The sequence below is a fragment of the Condylura cristata genome, unplaced genomic scaffold (assembly GCF_000260355.1).
Source record: "Condylura cristata isolate star-nosed mole 26May11 unplaced genomic scaffold, ConCri1.0 scaffold00029, whole genome shotgun sequence".
NCBI lineage: Eukaryota > Metazoa > Chordata > Mammalia > Eulipotyphla > Talpidae > Condylura > Condylura cristata.
In genome coordinates, this window is record NW_004567130.1 from 672,967 (window position 1) to 692,936 (window position 19,970).

The 19,970-nt window shown below is 43.6% G+C and overlaps 1 protein-coding gene across 3 annotated transcripts in view; it reads right to left on the reverse strand.

Annotated features, from left to right (window-relative positions):
* MPHOSPH9 (M-phase phosphoprotein 9) overlaps positions 1-19,904 on the reverse strand; it is a 50,724-nt gene extending 30,820 nt beyond the window's left edge. For 2 of the 3 annotated variants that reach the window (XM_012731168.1, XM_012731167.1), the window contains exons 1-7: positions 17,169-17,275; positions 14,829-14,982; positions 9,192-9,275; positions 8,093-8,610; positions 7,158-7,275; positions 2,768-2,858; positions 745-875 (exon numbers count right to left, since the gene is read on the reverse strand). In XM_012731168.1, coding sequence (XP_012586622.1) covers positions 745-875; positions 2,768-2,858; positions 7,158-7,275; positions 8,093-8,610; positions 9,192-9,275; positions 14,829-14,982; positions 17,169-17,275 — 1,203 coding nt within the window. Of the gene's footprint in view, positions 1-744; positions 876-2,767; positions 2,859-7,157; positions 7,276-8,092; positions 8,611-9,191; positions 9,276-14,828; positions 14,983-17,168; positions 17,276-19,862 lie in introns of those variants that run through there. The other variant, XM_012731169.1, reaches the window with a different exon arrangement.
* Positions 19,905-19,970: the final 66 nt, after the last annotated feature.

Consider the following 19,970-nt stretch of genomic DNA (forward strand, 5'->3'; position numbering starts at 1 on the left):
GTACAAAATGATGTAAAAATAAACTGTTATAAAATTAAAAAAAAAAAATTGATGGCATTCAAGAGCCAATTTAAAGAAAATTAGCATCACGTCCTGACCCTGGAGCCAGGCAGCATGGCCACCGCAAAGCCACTGGCCCTCAGCCCTGACAGCCCCATTTCCTTTCTCTTTATGTATCTTCTTTTTTGCCCCAAAATCCAGGGACTGAAGGTGGCTCCCCTGTCCCTGGATTCTGATACTTGCCAGGACCTTGGCTGCCTCTTGTCCTGTCTGTCACTCAGGTCACATGTGGTTCCCCTAGTTACTCTGACTGGACCCCTATTTTCCCAACTTCACTCTCATCACCTGATGAAAACATACAAGTGAGATATGGACACTGAAGGACAGACTGGTGAGCTTCATTTCTTTGTTCTGAAGTAAACAAAATATTTACATTCCTCAGGATAATAGGAGGAAAAACCAACACCAGGAATAGGGACAAAGTTCATCTGGAGACCTACTACCATATCCAAAATAATAAGCACTTAATTTCAGAAAACACGATCCAGGCATTTTGAATTTCATTTTAAAGTAACTTTGCTAAGATCACAAAGGCAGTGACTGAGTTTGAAACCAGATAGCATGATGCAAAGCCCCTGTATTTGTCAGTGTGTCACAATTTGAAAAATACAAAATTAGCAATGGAGTCTCTAACTACCACTGTGTAACACTCGCTCTCCCATACTCACACATGATCTAAACTACCTGGCTCGCAGAGAGCTCCTCGGAAGGTGGCACAGAAGCCTCCTCTAATGTCCGGGGCAGACAGGGACGCATGTGGCTCTTTTCCTTTGCCCAGTAGGTCAGTCCTAGTGTGGACACACCGCCAGAGGAGACTAGAGTAAGGAAACAGAAAAAAGTGCCTTCGAGAAAAACTTACCTAAAGAAAATCACATTTGGGAAAGAACTCATTTTTGGCTATCTGGACATGGGATGTCTTCTGATAAATGACTCACATAAACCCCTTACTATGAGTCCTGACTCAATGACCCTGTATTTACAACTGAAATACTATCTTATTGAAGGTGAAGATAAATTAGTGCAAGTAAAATAATTTTTAAAGGATGACCATGTCTTTATGACTAGGTCAGAGTAATAAAGAAAAAAAAGAACTTGATAAATCAAAAATATTTAATGAGCATTTACCGTAGGGGGGATGGGCAGTAGTGAGACACACACAGTGGGTAATCACATGGTAGTTTGTGCAGTATTTTACAAAACACACATTTTAGTAGGTAGTACTTTAGAAGGTGATAAGCATTTTAGTAGGTAGTACTTTAGAAGGTGATAAAAGGTAAAAACCAAGTAAAAGAGAACATGTAGCTGTATGCAGGGGGCAATCAGGGCTCAATCTGTGGGTACCAATTAAGGAGTTGCCACCTTACCAATAAATGAGAGGGTTGCCCCGCAATGAGGAGAGGAGTGCTCCAGTGCAAAAGATATAAAATGAGAACATGTCTGAGCAAACAGCCTCCTGCTGAAACAGAGAAAGGGCTGTCCCTTTCTCGAAGCTGCCTGGGTTCTGTCCTGCAGCATGTGCTTCTCTAGACATTCTGGGGAGAACCTCCACAGGGCATGGAGCAGCAGTTACTGGTCTGACTTACCTTTAAAAAAGATCAGGCTTGGCCACTCCTGAGAGCAGATAGAAGGTTGCAGGGGGGTACGGAGGTTGTCAAGGTTGCAGGAACCAAATGGCACCAGGAGGTGATGGGAACATTGGGAGGGTGACAGTGTGAAGGTGGACAGGGTTGGCAGGGAGGTTCTGGGAAGTTCCATAAAGCCAGACTAACCCTGGTCAGCTGTGTGCGGGAATGTGGAGGGAAGAAGTCACTAGGTAAAGAATTCAGGATTGAAATAAGCTCACCACAGAGTCAAGAGTGATCGTGAGGGTTTGAATCTCTTAATTCTTTCTGGAGCATGAAAAATGGTGAGGCAATTTTTGCAGCTGTTTGAAATAAGCACAAAAGCACTTCTTTTCATCTTTATGGAACTTGTCAGCTAAGGAAGGAATTAGCCACAGGAACACCACACACAGCACATGTGCAAAGCCCTTCCAGTAAATTGTAACTATCAGCCATGAGAAATGCAGATAGCTGTTATTAAAAGAAAACTAGAAGAATGGACCTTTCCTGGTGGCGCAGCGGGTTAAAGCACTGCACTCAGAAGCTAAAGCCCCTTCCGCATAAGTTCAATTCCCGCCTGCCCCGGAGGTGACCACATGGCGCGGCAGACCTCTCCTGACCCACCTGCTGCTCCCCTCAGCAGTGTACTTCGCCAATCTTCCTGTTCTGCCCCCCACTCTGTCTCTGGTGAAGTCTTTCACCGCTCCTGCACCTCTGGCCTGTACCCCAGTTCTGTATGCATAAATAAATAATTAAAAAAAAAACAAAACTAAGAAGATAGTACCTAGGCCCTCCTGGTGGCACAACAGGTTAAAGCACAGTACAGGGAAACTAGTCGCAATTGCTTCAGTGTAAGTTCGATACCCAGCAGAGGGGCTGGAGGGGGAGTTAAGTATGACCCACATGACACAGCAGACCTCTCCTGTCTCACCCACTGACCCCTCAGCAGTGTACTTAGCCAGTCTGCCTGTCCTGCTCCCCACTCTGTCTCTGGTGAATCCTCTCGCCACTTCTGCACCTCTGGCCTATACCCCAGTTCTGTATGCATAAATAAATCTTTAAAAAAAAGAAGAATAGTATCAAATCACAGCACGCACATACCATACCTGCTCCTGAATCAGACGTCCAAGACTGTGGGCTTCCCTCTGGCTTACCAAGGTAAAAAGCATGTGGACCAGCAGCAACAGTGAAAACAGACTACAATTCAAAAGAGAAAACCATCAGCCAACAGCTGAAACTCCCAGATACAGCTGCTGCCCAAGAACTGGGAGAAGCTATGGAGCCAGGTACTGAGAAGCCTCCAGGGTTCACAGGAAAGCAAGCCTGGGTTCCCCTCAAGCCCCCAAAATGAGAAGGCAACATGATAGCAATCAATAGTGAAGGACTTTCCTGTGTGATACATAGAAATTTATTTTGAAGCTAGAAGGAGAAAACTGAGAGCAGGTGTTAATGAGTTCAGAATGAAAATGGACTCAAAAGAAATCTGAGGTGCTTGGAATGAAAGTCATTTAGTATAGAAATTACTATAAAAACTATAATTATTTTATTATTAAAAACACAATAAAAGGGCCCTCCCTGGTGGCACAGCACGTTAAAGTGCAGCACTGCACGTGAGCCGCAACTGCTTCAGTGTGAGTTTGATCCCTGGGCCCGGAGGTAATCCACATCGTGCAGCAAACCTCTCCCGTCTCACTTGCTGTTCCCCTCAGCAGTGTACTTCAATGATCTACCTGTTCTGCTCCCCACTCTGTTTCTGGTGAATCTTTTCACCTCCCCTGTACCTCTCGCCTGTACCCCAGCTCTATATAAATAAATCTTAAAAAAAAAATCAATAAAAATTAGGCCTCCCTGGTGGTGCAAGGGTTAAAGCCTCAGCACTATCAAACCATCTGCAGTCACTGCAGCCTGATTTGGATCCCCAGGCAGGGAGGTGACCCACATGGTGCAGAAGACCTCTCCTGACCAGCCCACTGCTCCCCTCAGTTGTATGTTTCAGCAGATCTGCCTGTTCTGCTCCTCAATCTGCCTCTGGTGAATCCTGTCACCCCCCACCCCACCTCTCGCCAACACCCCAGTTCTTATATGCATATATAAAAATTTTAAATCTTTTTAAAAAAATAATAAAAATTGGCCCTCCCTGGTGGCGCAGCGGGTTAAGGCACAGCACTGAGAATCTAAAGCTGCTTCCTCATGAGTTCGATTCCCGCCTGCCCTGGAGGTGACCACATGGCGCGGCAGACCTCTCCTGACCTGCCCGCTGCTCCCCTCAGCAGTGTACTTCGTCGATCTGCCTGTTCTGCTCCCCACTCTGTCTCTGGTGAAGCCTCCCACCACCCCTGAGCCTCTGGCCTGTACCCCAGTTCTGTATGCACAAATAAATAAATCTTTAAGTAATAATAATAATAATAATAATAATTAACTCTGAAAACCACAAATCAATAGTTAACAGGAACTAAGTTTTGTTGATTTGCCACTAATTTATAAAACTATTTGAGTGTGGAAGTGCCGCTTCACCCCTCCTTGCAAACACCCCCATACTGTTGCTGTTCCCCCTCCAACCCTGTCTCCCTATTCACTCTGGTAACCAATCATAGGATCTTAGAAATAGTCTTGTTATTTTTCTGTTTTGTTCTCTTTCTTACCAGCAATTCTAATAAAAAGTCTGAGCTAGTCTCTGTCACTTATCTCTGGCACTCTCACTGTTCCCAAGCAGATATATGAAGACTGTTTTTATTAGAATTTTCTTGTCATCATCAAACTTTTAATTCCTGCTTAAATACTTAAGTTTAATTTGTTAACCACCACTACAAGAGAAGCACCTGAAAGCATGCCTCCTGACAGAGAAAGTGGGTACCCCTCAACCTTCTAGGATACTGCTTAGCTGCTTTCTCATCAAGTGAGAAAACCCAGGCCATCTTTCATCTGTGCTAAAACTCCTATCTGTTGAAATGCTGCCAAGGCTCAATACTGAACAGACCAGAAGAGGAGGCCTGCAGAAAGCAAAGAAATACCCCAAGTAGCATATGTGTCCTTTTCTTTATAATTTTAACGTGCAAAGGTTAGTGCATTCTGCCAACACAGAATGGAGGGGCTGAAAGGGCTGGGGTCCACCTCACAGGCCACCTATGAGCAGCCTTTCTTCTGAGCAAACAAGGCATCAGCTGAAGAAAATAGGACCAGCTTTTAATGAGAAATGACAGGACAGACCTTGTGAAAGGCAAAGCCCAGCACTGAGTTTCATAACTGTAGAGAACAATCCCTTAGCCCAGCTAAATACTTTGAGAGGCTGGGGCCAGGCTAAGTCTGTCTAAGAAAAAGGACCAAGGATACAAAGAAGGAAAATCCTTATGTTCAACAATATGGATTTCAAGAACTGCTACAAAATAGCTAGTACCCAAAAAGAGAAGCATCATATAAACGCAAATTGAATTGAATTCCAAGAGAATTCAGATCATCAAGATTCCCTGGGCTCTACTAAAACTGAGAAAAACAATGGCAGAAGAGGAAGCATAAAACAAAGAGGAAAATTCCAACTTTTGTGAATCCACAGAATTTGATTCAATGGTTTTTTTTTTTAATTCCTTTTAAAAAAAAGATTTATTTATGTATGCAATACAAAAACTGGGGTATAGGCCAGCGATGAAGGGGCTGAGGACTCATCAGAGACAGAATGGGGAACAGAACAGGCAGATCCACTGAAAAACACAGCTGTGGGGAGCAGTGGGTAAGACAAGAGAGGTCTGCTGTGCCATGTGGGTCAACTCCCTGGCTGGGGATGCCGCAGTGGCATCCCCACATGGTCCACCAGGGAGGCTCTAGAATTTGAATCAAGTCTATAGAAGAAATGACTCAGGTGTGTTGCTTTACTTCACTAACACCATTACTTGAAAAATGACTTAAGATTCAGAAGTAACAATGATCTCCCCAAATACCAAAAATAACATTCACCTATTATAAAATAAAGGAAAAATAATAACGTCCAGCAAACGAGAAAAGGAAAACTCTTAGGGAATCATCCCTCCTCACAGCCCTGCCACTGCTCTCCGCACTTTGAGAGGGAGGCACATCTTGGTGGTACACCTGATCAACTGGTCAGATTCTCAAAACTGGAGGAGGGCAAATGGGCAAAGGCTCCCAAGTTTGTAGCACATGAGAACTCTTAAAGCTTTTGAAGTTCCCCAGTGCAGACAGCACCCTCAGGGCTGAGGATAGACCCTTGCGGTCACTATCAGGTGCTCTTGGACCTCCTTCTCTGACTCTGACAAGCAGCACGGTTTGGGGAGAACTGCATTACAGCACACAAAAGAACAAGTAAACCAGTGTCTACCCATGTCTAGGCCACAAAACCGAGTTTACCAGAGGAGGACAAGTCCCCACTAAGCTGATTTTTATTCAAAGTAAAAACAGAAAAGAGGCCTTCCCTGGTGGTGCAATGGGTTAGGATACAGCACTGCAAACTAGCTGCAGCCACTTCAGTGCGAGTTCAATCCTCGGCCCTGGAGGTGATCCACATGCTGCAGCAGCCCTCTCCTGTCTTACCCACTGCTCCCCTTAGCAGTATACTTCGACTATCTGCCTGTTCTGCTCCCACTCTGTCTCTAGAAAATCCTCTTTCACTGCCCCTGCAACTCTGGTCTGCACCCCAGTTCTGAATGCATACATAAATAAATCGTAAAATAAAAAAAGAAAAGAAACTAGTGCACATGAAAACACTCTTCCTTTCTGCCAGTGTAAGGCCACAGAAAAAACAGCCTGATTCCCTGGCTCCCAGTGCCCTCATGCTGTCACACTACAGGGTAAGTGAAAATTGTCAGGATTTTCCGCCTCCCACCATCGGCATCTGAAACCCACACCTACGTTCTTGCATGTGTGCCTGACAGTGGCACCTGGAATAGGGTGTGGGTGTGCGTACATGGGCACACCTGGGCAGAGAGGCTGGGTGTGTAAGGGTGGTGTCCTGGGGTCGCCAGGAGGAGAAGGGGCAGGAACAGCACAGAAGTGCACAGCAGAAGCAGAGAGAAAGGCCACAAGCAGAGGCCACAAGACAACGCCAGAGAGCCCAGACAGAGTGAAGATTCGCTGGGGGCTGGGAGGCCTGCCAGTGGTTGCCACACTCCAAATGATGTAAAAAGCTCAATGAGAGCCTGAAAAAGCCACCGAGGGTCAGGACTCCTGCTTCACCTGTCTGCCCAGATCAGAGAAAACATGTTCTGATGCCTTGCTGAGGCTACACACACTAAACAAGGGTACCCCATCCTTGACAGGACAAAGCTTCAAATGATGGGGACCTTAGGAAGCCTAGGATCACTGGAAAGGGTGGAGGGGAGGGTGGCAGGGAAGAAGGTGGGGAAGGAGGAGGAGGGCGTTATAAAAAAAATGCTTCCTTTTGATAGTCTTTTATCCCTCATTTCTTAGAGAAAATCATTGTTTCCAAAACCTTAAGACACCAAAAAGAGCTGTCAACTGGCAGCAGCCACTGAGCCGGCCGTCGCTTACCTTCCCTGTGGGTAATTTCCTGGCCTGCTCGCCCTCACGTGTTGGTTTTGAATCTTCTGTGTGTACGCTCTTTGGTTGGTTCTGCTTCAGCTTTTCAGCCCATGATGTCACAGATTTACTATTCAAAAAGAGAAAACCAAATTACTTTTTAGAGGTCAACTGCTCACATAAAACTAAACACTAGGAGTCGCTGTGCTGGTGGAAAATGCTCTGAATTGCTTTTCTAATGGATTTTTATTAGTTCACCTAAATTTCATTTTCCAAATTTCTGTTCCCAAAGGTAAAGAAAAAGAGCCCGTTAAAAGCACAGTGTGGCCTGAACAAACAGCCCACTTCGCGGCTCCCATGGAGAGCCCAAGGACCAACATCACTGAGGGCCACCCTGTGCGCTACAGCCGAGCCACTTCCTTCAGATGACACTTCAGAAATACACATTCAAGATGAGTTGTAAGATTCTGATAGATGATGTGCTTTGTAAATGTTCAACTTCAGTCTCCTTTATTAAGAAGTTTTCTGGGCCCATCCAGACATCATTAAACTAATACAGTCTCTTCAGACACATCAGAAACATAAAACTGTGCATGTTTATATATAATTTTTGGTTTCAAATCACATGGGCATGTGTTGACAAAAATCCACTGTGGATACAATCCTGTGCCCTGAATTTTTGCAAGAACTAGGGAACAGAAAAGGCACTTTCCAATCAGGTCTCCCACCTTGAGGGTTGAGAAGTCTCAGAGCACTGGAAGAAGAATCACTAGTATACAGCTTGGTCTTTTGTTTCAACTTTCCTCAGGCAGCAAATAAAAAACTTTGATTCTCATAACATTAAGCACATCTCATTTTCCTGCAGTCCTTCTAGAAGCTTTACTTGTTGGATTCAAAGTGCAATAAACAAGTAAAACTTGCCTTCAAATGATGGTGAGACTACTCACCTGCTTGTTTTTCCACTGTATACTTCAGAAATCTTTTCACCAAGAGAAGTATGTTGAAATTCACCATGGAAAATGGAAGTATCTTCCTTTAAAGATGTGCACAAACCATCGGTAGCCTGCAAGTGACAATTCTTGGCTTTGGCGGCCTCCGGGAGTGGCTGGACCTGCAATGCCAGGGTCCCATGTGATCCCGGGACACATTCTCTGTGCTCCATGTACTCCTTATGGTCCTCAGACTTGCAGGTGTTTAACTCGGAGACACTGAAGGTACCATACCCGCTGCTCAAGGAGCTGCTGTCCACGCTGCAGTCTGGCTGGGATGTAGAGGTTTCTTGCTGCATTTCAGGTTCTCTGGACTTAGGGTAGCTGATGACAGATTCATTTCTCTTGCTGTTTTCAGAAAAAAAACCCATTGGACTTTCTGAAAATACTTGTCTGTTTAAAGAACTATCAAAGGAAGCCCAGAAAGCATTGCTGGTCTGTAACTTGACTATATTTCTGATCTCCTCCTGTATATGCTGAAAATAAAGTGACAGATGTTGGTAAGTAAACAGATTAAATATCACATTTTTATAAACGTGAAAATACTGGAGGGCCTCCCTCATGGCACAGTGGGTTAAGTCTCAGCACTAGGAAGCTATCTAGTGCTGCCCCTGCCACTGCAGCCCCACACTTTTTAACACTAAAGATATCTTTTCTTTACAAACAAAACTTATGAAAAGTATGAACGGGGGGCCCTCCATAGTGGTGCAGTGGGTTCAAGGGCAGCACGACAAAGCTAGCCTCAGCCACTTCAGCACAAGTTCAATCCCTGGCCAGGGAGCTGACCCACATGGTGCAGCAGACCTCTCGTGTCTTGCACACTGCTCCCTTCAACAGTGTACTTCGTCAAACTGCCTGTTCGGCTCCCTACTCTGTCTCTGGTGAATCCTCTCACTGCCCCTAAACCTCTGGCCTGGGTACTGGGGTGCCCCAGTTCTGTATGCATAAATAAATAAATCTTCCCCAAAAAAGTATGAACTGGTTCTTCAGCAAATCTTAAATATAAAGAATCAATATAGGGGCCTCCCAGTGCCACATGGGATAAATGACAACTCACTTGAACTTGGTTGTGGAACTGTTCCTGCTGGGCGACGATTTGTTCTTGACATTGTTTTTCCACCAAACTGAATAACTGTAGCCACTATAAAAGATGGTTAAAAATAATTTTTCAGGCCCTCCCTGGTGATGCAATGGGTTAAAGCACAGCACTATGAAGTGATCCGCAGCTACTGCAACATGAGTTCAATTACAGGCCAAGGAAGTGATACACATAGTGTAGCAGACCCTCTCCTGACCCGCCCACTGCTCTCCTCAGCAGTGTATTTCAATCTGCCTGTTCTGCTCCCCACTCTGAAACCTCTCACCTCCACATCTGTGGCCTGTACCCCAGTTCTTATATGCATAAATAAATCTTTAAAAAGAATAATTTTTCACCATGTATCACAGAAACATTCCAATGAGAAAATGCCCTTTTTAAAATGTATGTTCAATAATAATCTGTAAGCTGAATTAAATAAGTAGAAAACTACGTTTAGTGCAAAACTACAAGTGCATAGGTGTAGAGGTCCTTTTCTCACTGTAAGGTAAGTCTGGGTAATCTGGTGATCCATGCAAGTCTGTTTTTCTTTTTTTTTTAACATTTATTTATACATACAAGAACTGGGGTACAGGCCAGATGTGTGAGGAGTTGAGAGGATTCACCAGAGACAAAGTGGAGAGCAGAACAGGCAGACTGACAAGTATGCTGCTGAGGGGAGCAGTGTACAGGTCAGGAGAGGTCTGCTGTGCCATGTGAATCACCTCACTGGCCAGGAATTGAACTCATGATGCAGTGCCTGCTGACAGCTTCGTGGGCTGGTTTAACCCACTGCACTTGGATCCCAAGTCTGGTTTTTCAAAGGCATCTTAGCTGGATGTCACCTGTGTCCTTTCTGACTAATCAGAACCAAGAGCACATTACAGCTCCTGAGTTTGGAGCTCATGCCTCTTCCTTAAGGAATATTCTTAAACACTGACTTGAACCCAGAAAAAGAACCCCACGTCATAAAACAAGAAAGAAATTGGTATCCTGAGAACTTAGCCCCTAATTTTTACTTGTTCCTTAAGTAAAAGACACTTTTTGCAGTGAGATATTGCCCGCTCAAGTGGACTGAGATAGACTAAGGGCCCACCCTGGTGGTGCAATGGATTAAAGCACAACACTATGAAGCTATCGCAGCCACTGCAGCACGAGTTCAATACCTGGCCAAGGAGGTGACCCACATGGTGTGACAGACCTCTCCTGGCCTCCCAGCAGCTCCCCTCAGCAGTATACTTCATTGACCTGCCTATTCTACTCCCCACACTGTCTCTAGTGAATCCTCTCATCCACCCCCTGTACCTCTGACCTGTACCCCAGTTCTGTATGCATAAGTAAATAAATCTTTAAAAAGAGAGAGACTGAAAACCCAAGGAACTGCCTCCAGCAGCTCCCTAGCCACTCAGGTCCTGGTCCATCCTGACCCCCAAAAGCAGTTAGCACGCTGAGCCAGGTAAAGCCAAAGATAGCAGGAGAGGAGTTCTGCAGAGGTTAGCCTACTCCAGGGCACACACAGAGCACCAAGCTGGCACTGACACACAGCCACCAAGACAACTGGACCCTGCTGGCACCTGCTCAGATCAGCCTGTCCCACCCTAGGCCCTGGTTACCTGGCTCCCACATACTTCCAGCTCCACCCCATCCCTCTCTGTCCCTCATAGAACAGGCATCAGCCTTGCTATCCTGTGAGCTCCCTGAATATGTCATAGCCATCTTCATCAGGGGACCTACATGGAAAGTTCTGTCCCCTAGCCTTAACCATGGCTGCTTCTTCCTATCCTGCAATGTTACTTCTTCAGTCCCCAAACCATCCCAAGAGACCGGTGCTTTCCCACAGGCTTCTGCATCTTCCCTCACAGCATTCACACAACCCCAAAGGAGCTCACTCTATTTACTTTTGTGACATATCTGTGTCCCACTATGGCCACCCCTCTATCCAGCACCAACACAGCCCCCCTCTATCCAGCACCAAAGACACTAGGCTGAGGAAGTAGTGGGCACTCAATACACCACCCAAGTGATTACTTCACACTGGTGCCATCACTGAACACACCAGAAGTCACCTGAAACCTGCATGATGGTGGGAAGGGGCTGGGAAGCCCTTAACAAACAGCGACCAAGACAACTGGACCCTGCTGGCACCTGCCCAGGTCAGCCTCTCCAACCCCAGGCCCTGCACTGCACTGAGACACTGCAAGTGTTCACTTAAACCTGCTAACTTTGGGACAAGGTAGATGAGATCAGACTGATAGTCCTCACCTTCTCAACCAACCTATAAACATGAAGTGTGTTCTACTAATTGAAGCAAAAAAGAAAATAATCAGGCAACATAGTTGCCTTATTAAGTTATTAAATTTAAGCAACACTTTAGGGGCTATTTTTAGCCTGATAAAGTTACTACTCACACAAAACTAAACCACAGTTATGAAAGAATAACAACTTAATTACAAAAAATGACTTTACACTGTATGAGCACTTGCATTAATCACAGCTTTATTATAATTTTCTTATTTAGGATACAAATGAACAGAGCTAACCCAGCATATAAACTAGTGGAGAAGATTTTGTTCTTTCTAGTTAGGTTTTATCACCAGTTAGGTTTTATTTTAACTTTAAATAAACTTAAGAAAGTTACAAGGGGCCCACCATGGTGGCACAACCTATGAAGCTAACTTCAGCTGCTTCAGCACAAGTTTGATCCCCAGCTAGGGAGGTGATCCACGCGTCACAGCAGACTTCTGTCTTGCCCACTGCTCGCAGTGTACTATGTCAGTTTGCCTGTTCTGCTCTCCACTTTGTCTCTGGCAAGCCCTCTCACTGCCTCTCCACCTCTGGCCTATACCCCAATTCTGTATGCATAAATAAATAAACCTTTAAAAAAAAAGAAAGTTATAAGTATAGTAACAGTCACTTCATAATTAAGGACTATCATTCATTGCAGACTGAAGTGATTTAGATGACCTGTATTTTCCATGCTGTTGGAGAACTTGGGCATTCACCCTAGGTTCCCAACACTATAACCTAAGCGGCGGCTGCAGTCTGGCCTAAGGAACACCTCACACTGCCGACACTCCACTATGTCCAACATCTGCTTCCCACTCCCATGTATTTTGCAATTTTCAAGTCACCAATCATCTAGGAACACAACTGCCAAGAACTTAAGTTTGGCCCAGCCCACTGTCAGGAGCAAGTGGCCCCTGTTTCAGGATATCAGGTGCCCGTGCAATGCTGGGTCTACATGAGCAGGGGCTGCACTGGTGAGAGGTTCCATGGCATTGCCATGTCCTCTGTTTAGACCCCCAACCCCACCAAATGCATAGGTGTTGCAATACTTATCATTTTATAAAAGATAACTTTTAGGGCCTCCCTGGTGGCACAGGGGTTAGGCCCTGTTATGAAGCTGTTGGCAACTGCTGCAGCATGAGTTCAATCCCCAGCTAGGGAGGTGACCCACATGGTACAGCAGACCTCTCTCTCTCCCTGCTGCTCTCCTCAGCAGTATATTTCAGTTGATCTGTCTGTTCTGCCTGTCCTCTCACCCCCCACACCCTCTGGCCCGTACTCCAGTTCTTGTATGCATAAACAAATAAATCTTTAAAAATAAAAAAAATAATAAAAGAACTTTTATCCTCCTTTATACCACACTCAGGATGTGATAAGGATTCTTGTTCAGTGAGGGCAGGCAGGTTATTCTATCAGTGCGCTTCATTTCAGAACAATAAAAATTGATGTTATTTTAAAAACCTCTGGTGTAGTTCTTATGAAGTTCAATTTTGCATTTTTAGGCATGGTAACGTTTTAACTTATCGAAGTAACATGTACTTCTTATAGAAAGAAAACAAAAGAAAAAAAAACAACAACACACAAAAAATGTGTCCCCCCAAAGTGGTAAAAATCAGACCTTCTTTATTCCAAAAAGAATATACAGGACAACTCTCAAAGAACTCACCCAACAACTTCTTTCTAAAATGTTGCACTAAAACAAGTGGTTTCTATGCTATAAAAATACACTAAATCAAGAAACTACTGAAATAACCAGATCAAAAGTAAGAAATATCATAAATGCTTCATTAAACAATCAACTCTATGTTTATATCACAAAAACTAAGTTATCAGTTATTGTCAAAAATAATAAAAACAACCTCGTTATAATACAGATAAAAAAGAAAGAAGGGCAGAAAGTTAAGAAACTGGTTCAAATGTTAAAAGATTTATTAAGTAGCTGGCAGGTATTCTGGTTCATAAATGCTGCATCTTAAATTCATAAATATATTCTGATTCTAAGATGCTGACTTCAATATATTAAAAATAACAACTCCTAATCAACCTGAATTAGCCAGAAATCAGTGCCTCAGTTTTGTAAAGGATGTCAGTTCAGTACAATAAGCTAATCTATATCAGTGGGGACAGTTCATAAAACATTCCATTGAAGTGTGGCATTTAAAGGTCTTTAACATTAGCAGATACTGATTGTCATAGGGAAAAAAGTTACAAGTATCAATATTAGAACTCAATTTTTGTTAAGTTTGCAGTAATACAGTCAATTTTTTATAGTGACTGTAGGTAATGACTATAAGTAGTCATTACCTTTACTTAGGAGTGGGTAATGACTACAAGTAGTTATACTTAGGAGTGGTTGCTACTTAATTCTTAGACTAAGGGAACTTGCATCCCATTTATTCTACATTCTGAAGAGCAACACGATATAGTTTGAAAAGCATAATTAACATTTAAAACAACTTTTAGTGCTCTGAACGTAACTTAATATGTTGCTCTACAATAATATATTTTTTAAAGATTTATTCATTTAAGCATACAGATTGGGGTACATACAGGCCAAGAGGTGTAGAGGTGGTGAGAAGATTCACCAGACACAGAGTGGGGAGTAGAAGAGGCAGATCAACAAAGTACATTGCGGAGGGGTGCAGCTGACAAGACAGGAGAGGTCTGCACCATGTGGATCACCTCTGGGGTCGGGAATCGAACTCGCACTGAAGTGGCTGCAGCCAGCTTGCAGTGCTGTGCCCTAACCTGTTGCGCCACCAGGGAGGGCTTATAATATTTGTTTTATACATTTATAAAGTGTTACCAAACCTATCCTTGCTAAGTCTTTCTTGGGCATAATTCTATGAAGTAAAATTTAAATATATTCTTTTAACTGTTCAATTTTTATGTCATAATTTAACCTATGAACCAAAGGAAAAAAAAAACACTGACATGGAAATCAGTACAACTCACATATCACAATGAAATATAAGGTATTAAAGAATCTTGGTTTTATAAAGTACAATTCCATATAAGTGACTTAAAACTTTAGGATCAGCAACAGTATTAGTGATTTTGAATTCTCATTTCCCTGAAGAAAATACTTTAGTTCCCAGTTAAGATATAAATTAGTAATGTCTAACAATGAGTATATTGTTAAACCTGTACATCTGTTCATATTTTTTGTATTCATCCAAAACTTTTCCTCAATTAACACACTTGGCCCCTTCACTTCTAGCAGTAACTTACGCACATGTTCCCTAGGATGTAAGTGCCTAATAATTTGGAGTTCAGTAGAGACTTGTTCAAAAAGAGAATTATTCATTCCAAAAGTAAAATAAAACTAAATACCTCAGAGTTTTCCCAAAGTTCTGAGTCAGTCTCTCCACCGTTTTGTAGCTCTTGCATTAAAGACGACAGGACCTCAAATGTACCTTGGACGACAGATGGTCTGGTCTTCCCTGAGAATGAGGACACCCCATTTGTCCTCAGGTGGGGACTACTTCTGTGGAAACATAAATAATTCAAATGGTTTTCTTCATTCTACCAAAGTGCTGAATAATTCAGCAGTTCAACAATCGGCAGAGCAGTACAAAACCACTGATATTTAATCCTTCTTAATAGCACCTCATTTGTTGAAAATCTGATCACCAGTTTGTCCAGGAAAGGAAAGTAGCAGTAAAAAGACAAACAGCACTCATTTATTTTTTAAAAGAACATAACAGAAAGACCTTTCTCAGAAGTGAGAGGTGATTCCAAAGTTCCAGCAGAAACTTGGTATCTGTTAAATAATAATAAAAATGTCCAGCCTCTTCCATCTAAATTACTCCAGAGGATTAATGCATGGGTAACATACGTTTCAGAACAGTCTTTATTATAGAGATTTTTTCTTTCCCCACTGCCCAGAATTATAGTCAATCTTGTTAGTTGGATTCCCTCTAATTTGGTGTGATAAGCTGATACTTATCTTTTGCACTGTCTTTGAATAAATATTGTGCCAAGCAAATTAGCAGCAAATATTCAGTGTTATTTAGCCTATTCAGGGTGTAAAATAGCACTGATTCTTTTCAGGACTGCTTTCCCAAATTTGAAATGAGTTTATTTCAGATTTGTTTTATAAAAACACTAAGCATAACTAAAGACATTAAAATCTTTTTAAATTCCTGGCCCTCCCTGGTGGCGCAGCGGGTTAAAGCACTGCACTGAGAATCTAAAGCCACTTCCGCATGAGTTCGATTCCCGCCTGCCCTGGAGGTGACCACATGGTGTGGCAGACCTCTCCTGACCCACCCGCTGCTCCCCTCAGCAGTGTACTTCCTCGAGCTGCCTGTTCTGCTCCCCACTCTGTATCTGGTGAAGCCTCTCACCGCCCCTGAGCCTCTGGCCTGTACCCCAGTTCTGTATGCACAAATAAATAAATCTTAAAAAAAAAAAAAAAATCTTTTTAAATCCAGTCACTCATCGGTCATTTCACCTATTTATTGGTACCTTGCTTTGATATACAGTTTATTTTTAAAAAGATTAATACTAAAAATAATTTAGATGCAAAAAAAAAAAGATTAATACTAATGAAAATCATAGTAAAATAACAGAGGATCAGAGAAATACTAGTAAGAATTCAGGGAAAGACCATGTATGCTTGTCCATAAGGGACTATGTCACCTTCAAGTTTAACTTTAGCCTATTTAACTGCCAGCCACAAAGCACATGGACAATGTACAAAGCACAAGATGGGTTACACAATTTTTCTATAGGCAATTTGGCTTCTCCAGGCAACCAAACACAATCCCAAGAGACATCTGGTAGAAGTGGGCATCAAAGGGGCCACCAAATGTCAGCGGAAACTAGCTTCCACCAACTGGGCCTAGATCATCTAGGCAGACAGCACTCACCACTACTGTCCACGCTACTCTTGTCTCTCCTCCACCCACCTTCATTTCTGCTTACTTTTACTTTATATATTCTTGAAAACTGCCTTAAGTCATTTCTTTATATATTCTTGAAAACTGCCTTAAGTCATTTCTGAGAGCAAAGAATGAACATGTATCTTTAAGGAATTCATTTATCTACAGCCCACTTTCCTCAAGGTCTGTGGATGGACACCTGCCCTCCACACATGGCCCGGCTGCTGTCTCTGTGGCCCTGTGCCTGCTTCTTCTGGATGTTCTCCTCCTAATAGCCCTGCCTCCCGGAGGTGGCCCATACGGCACTGCAGACCTCTCCTGTATCATCCGCTGCTCCCCTCAGCAGTGTGCCTCATCAATCTGCCTGTCCTGCTCCCCACTCTATTTTTGATGAAGCCTCTGACCACCCCTGAACCTCTGGCCTGTACCCCAGTTCTGTATGCATAAATAAATAAATCTTTTTTTAAAATGTACAAATATTATTTAGGCAACTTCATATAAAGATTAAGTTTTGTAATTTACCACAAACAAACCAAAAAAAAAGTGTGAAGAAAATTACAACTAGCAGAAAAAGCTCCTTTTCAAGATGTCCCCCACACAAAAGTATTTATAAATATCTCTGGGGGAAGGACTAAAACTATGCTTAAACAGTTCCTGATCATAGTTCGCAATTTCTAATGTAAATTAGTAACTATAACACTATCTGAGTATACTAGTAAACTACACAAATAAAGTTACTTGGCTTTGTGGTTACCTTGTTAATAATACCTATCTTCCCCATTCTTACCTATTAGTACTTAAGTTCAGTTGAAGAGAATGGGGGGAATTTTTTATATCAGATTCTAGACAAGATGAGGTTTTTGGTAAGGTTTTCGTAAAGTCAGAATCTTCCATAGTGTACAGAAGTTGTTATATTCTCTTATTTGAAAAAGTAGGTTCTTTCACTGTTTGAAGAAATTGAATCCAAGTCATCTTCAGCTGCTTCATCTACAGGCGTTCTCAGTTGCTAACATTCAGAACGGGGAAATAGTCTAAGCTCTCAAGAGTCTGAAAACAAATGGGGAAAAAATACTACTATAAAAAGCCACTAAGCCTAGCAACTGTCATTTCATGACTTTGAAAACTTTGATCCTTTCATACAAATCTACATTAAGGAGAACAACATGGTTTGTAAATGTCAAAATGCAGAAACCACACACATGTCCAATAACTGAAAAGTGGATAAGCAAATGTGGTCCATCCATGTAACAGCATTACAAGGAATGCAGTAACAAGGAAGAAGTATTTATCCAGGCAGTGACTTGGATGAGCACTGAAAACATGTTACATAAAAGAAACCACTCGTGGGATCCCATTTTTCTGAAATATATAGAATATGCAACTCATGTGACAGAAAGTTGCCTGGAACTGAGGGAAGGAGAGAATGGGAATGATTGCCCTTTGTTTGTTTTAGGGGCACTGGGTGGGAGGAATCTAAAGTAGGTAAAGAAAAGTTCTACAATGTGATGGTTGTACAACAGTGGACTAAAAACCACTGAAGTGTATGTATACTTAGGTGTTAACATTTTTATGGCCTGTGACCCACACCCCAATTTAAAAATATATAGTAAGAGTGACTTGCAAAAGTAGCCATCTTTTTAAGGTAATATGTCAGAATTTATTATGTTTCATCATCAAGGTTCTAGATGTTTTACTATGTAACAATAGGAATACTAACATGCCTTGTTAATTAGTTTAATAAATTCTAGCATGTACCCATATTCCTTCACTTTATAGCAGTCATGTGACAGATGCGCTGGAACTGAGTATTTAACATGATATACCCAGTTAAAATGTTAACAACAGGGGCAGTGGAGGCCCTCCCTGGTGACACAACTACACTACAACCAAATCCAAGCCACTGCAGCACAAGTTGATTCCTGACCAGGGAGGTGACCCACATGGCCTGGCAGGCCTCTCTTGACTGCTCCCCTCAGCAGTGTATTTAGTCCATCTGCCTGTTCTGCTCCCCACTCTGTCTCTGGTGAATCCTCTCAACCCCTCACGCCTCTGGCCTGTACCCCATTCTTGTATGCAAAAATAAATAAATCTTTCTAAAAAATGTTAACAATGGTCGTTTCCCCACTGGGTAGGAGGGTGGAAGGAACACATTCAATAATACAGCCTTTTGTACTCTAGACATGCGTTACTTCTCAAAAAATAAACCTTTCACCAAGTTAACTGAGTCTTGGTGTAGAAAGGCAAAAACTGACCATAACAATATGCCTCCTTCTTGGGGAAATCACATATAAAAAGGAAGTCAATGGAAAAGTAGAAAAAAAATTAAAAGAAAATCTACGTAGTTTAAAAATGAAAAGTTCGCAGAATGCAAGAGAAGCACACCACCCTGGTCATCAAAACTCCCGTGTCCCAGGTAGGGACTGGGCTTACAAAGAACAGTTTAAGAAAACATCAGAAAGAGCCTTTTCTTCCGGCCAAGTGTGAAAGGTGGGTAATCGGACCTAACTAAATGGATTTTTCCCCAGTGGCTCATCCCACTAGCAACCACCAATGGGGTATTGAAAAAGTAGAAGGTTGTGCCTCCCAAATGGCAACGAAAATACCTTGAGTCAAATGACCCTGGTCTCCTACCAGGTAACACAAGTCCCCCCGGGACAGGGATGTGTGCCCCATCTCTTAGGCCCCCAGCCCTGCCCAGGGCCCAGGGCATCCAGATGCAGATCGAAGGCCACTAGGAAGACCAAGGGGCTTCCCTTCTCCAGCAGGTATGGGGAAGGGGTGGTGCGAGGAGGGTAAATCCAAGAAACTTAAAAATGCAAAATAGAAAAGAAAACCTCGACAGAAAATGGACCCCTGAACATTTTTATAGTCCCTTACCGACACAATACGACGCTTTTGAACCCCCAACTCCTTAGCAAGAAGGGAGTTTGGAGAAGAGGAAGACCTGGTGAGGGCGTATGTGTAGCAGAAAAGCCAACCAGGAGACCCGGGAAGATGGGGGCTTCGAGAAAAGGGAGGAATGATTTCGGGGGTTCTCGGGCTAGATCCCGCCGCTCGCGCTCACAGCCAGCCCAAGACGGCTGGGGCGCTCACGGGTCAAAGTGAGGAGCCGCAAGCCAGCGGCCGGCCCCGGGGGGGAAGCCAAGCCACCGCTGATACCGCCGCCGCAATTGAGACTCAGAAAGTAGGCGGAGGTGGGGAGATGAGGGGGAACCCACAAGCCCCCCCCGCCCCTCAAGATCTCGCGCCCCGCAATTGGGCCGCGTGGGTGTCACTCAAGGGCACCGAGCCTTGAAAAGGCAGGCGGCAGCCAGCAAATACCCCACACACCACAGGGATGTGACAGGGTTGCGTCGGAAGACCATCGCCTTCCGGCCTCGGCCCTCGAGCGCGCGCTGGGGGGCCGCCGAGGTGCTGCCTTCCAGGTCCCGTGCTCTGTTCCCCATCACCGGCAGCACCACGCAGGCTGGCAGCCGCTTACCTGGCCGCCGCTCCCGCTGCCTAAGTCAGTGTCGGGCGCGCGGAGCCTCGCGACCGTTAAACTCGAAGGAGCGTGCGCGCGCCCGGCATCTCGCCGCGATTGGCTTTT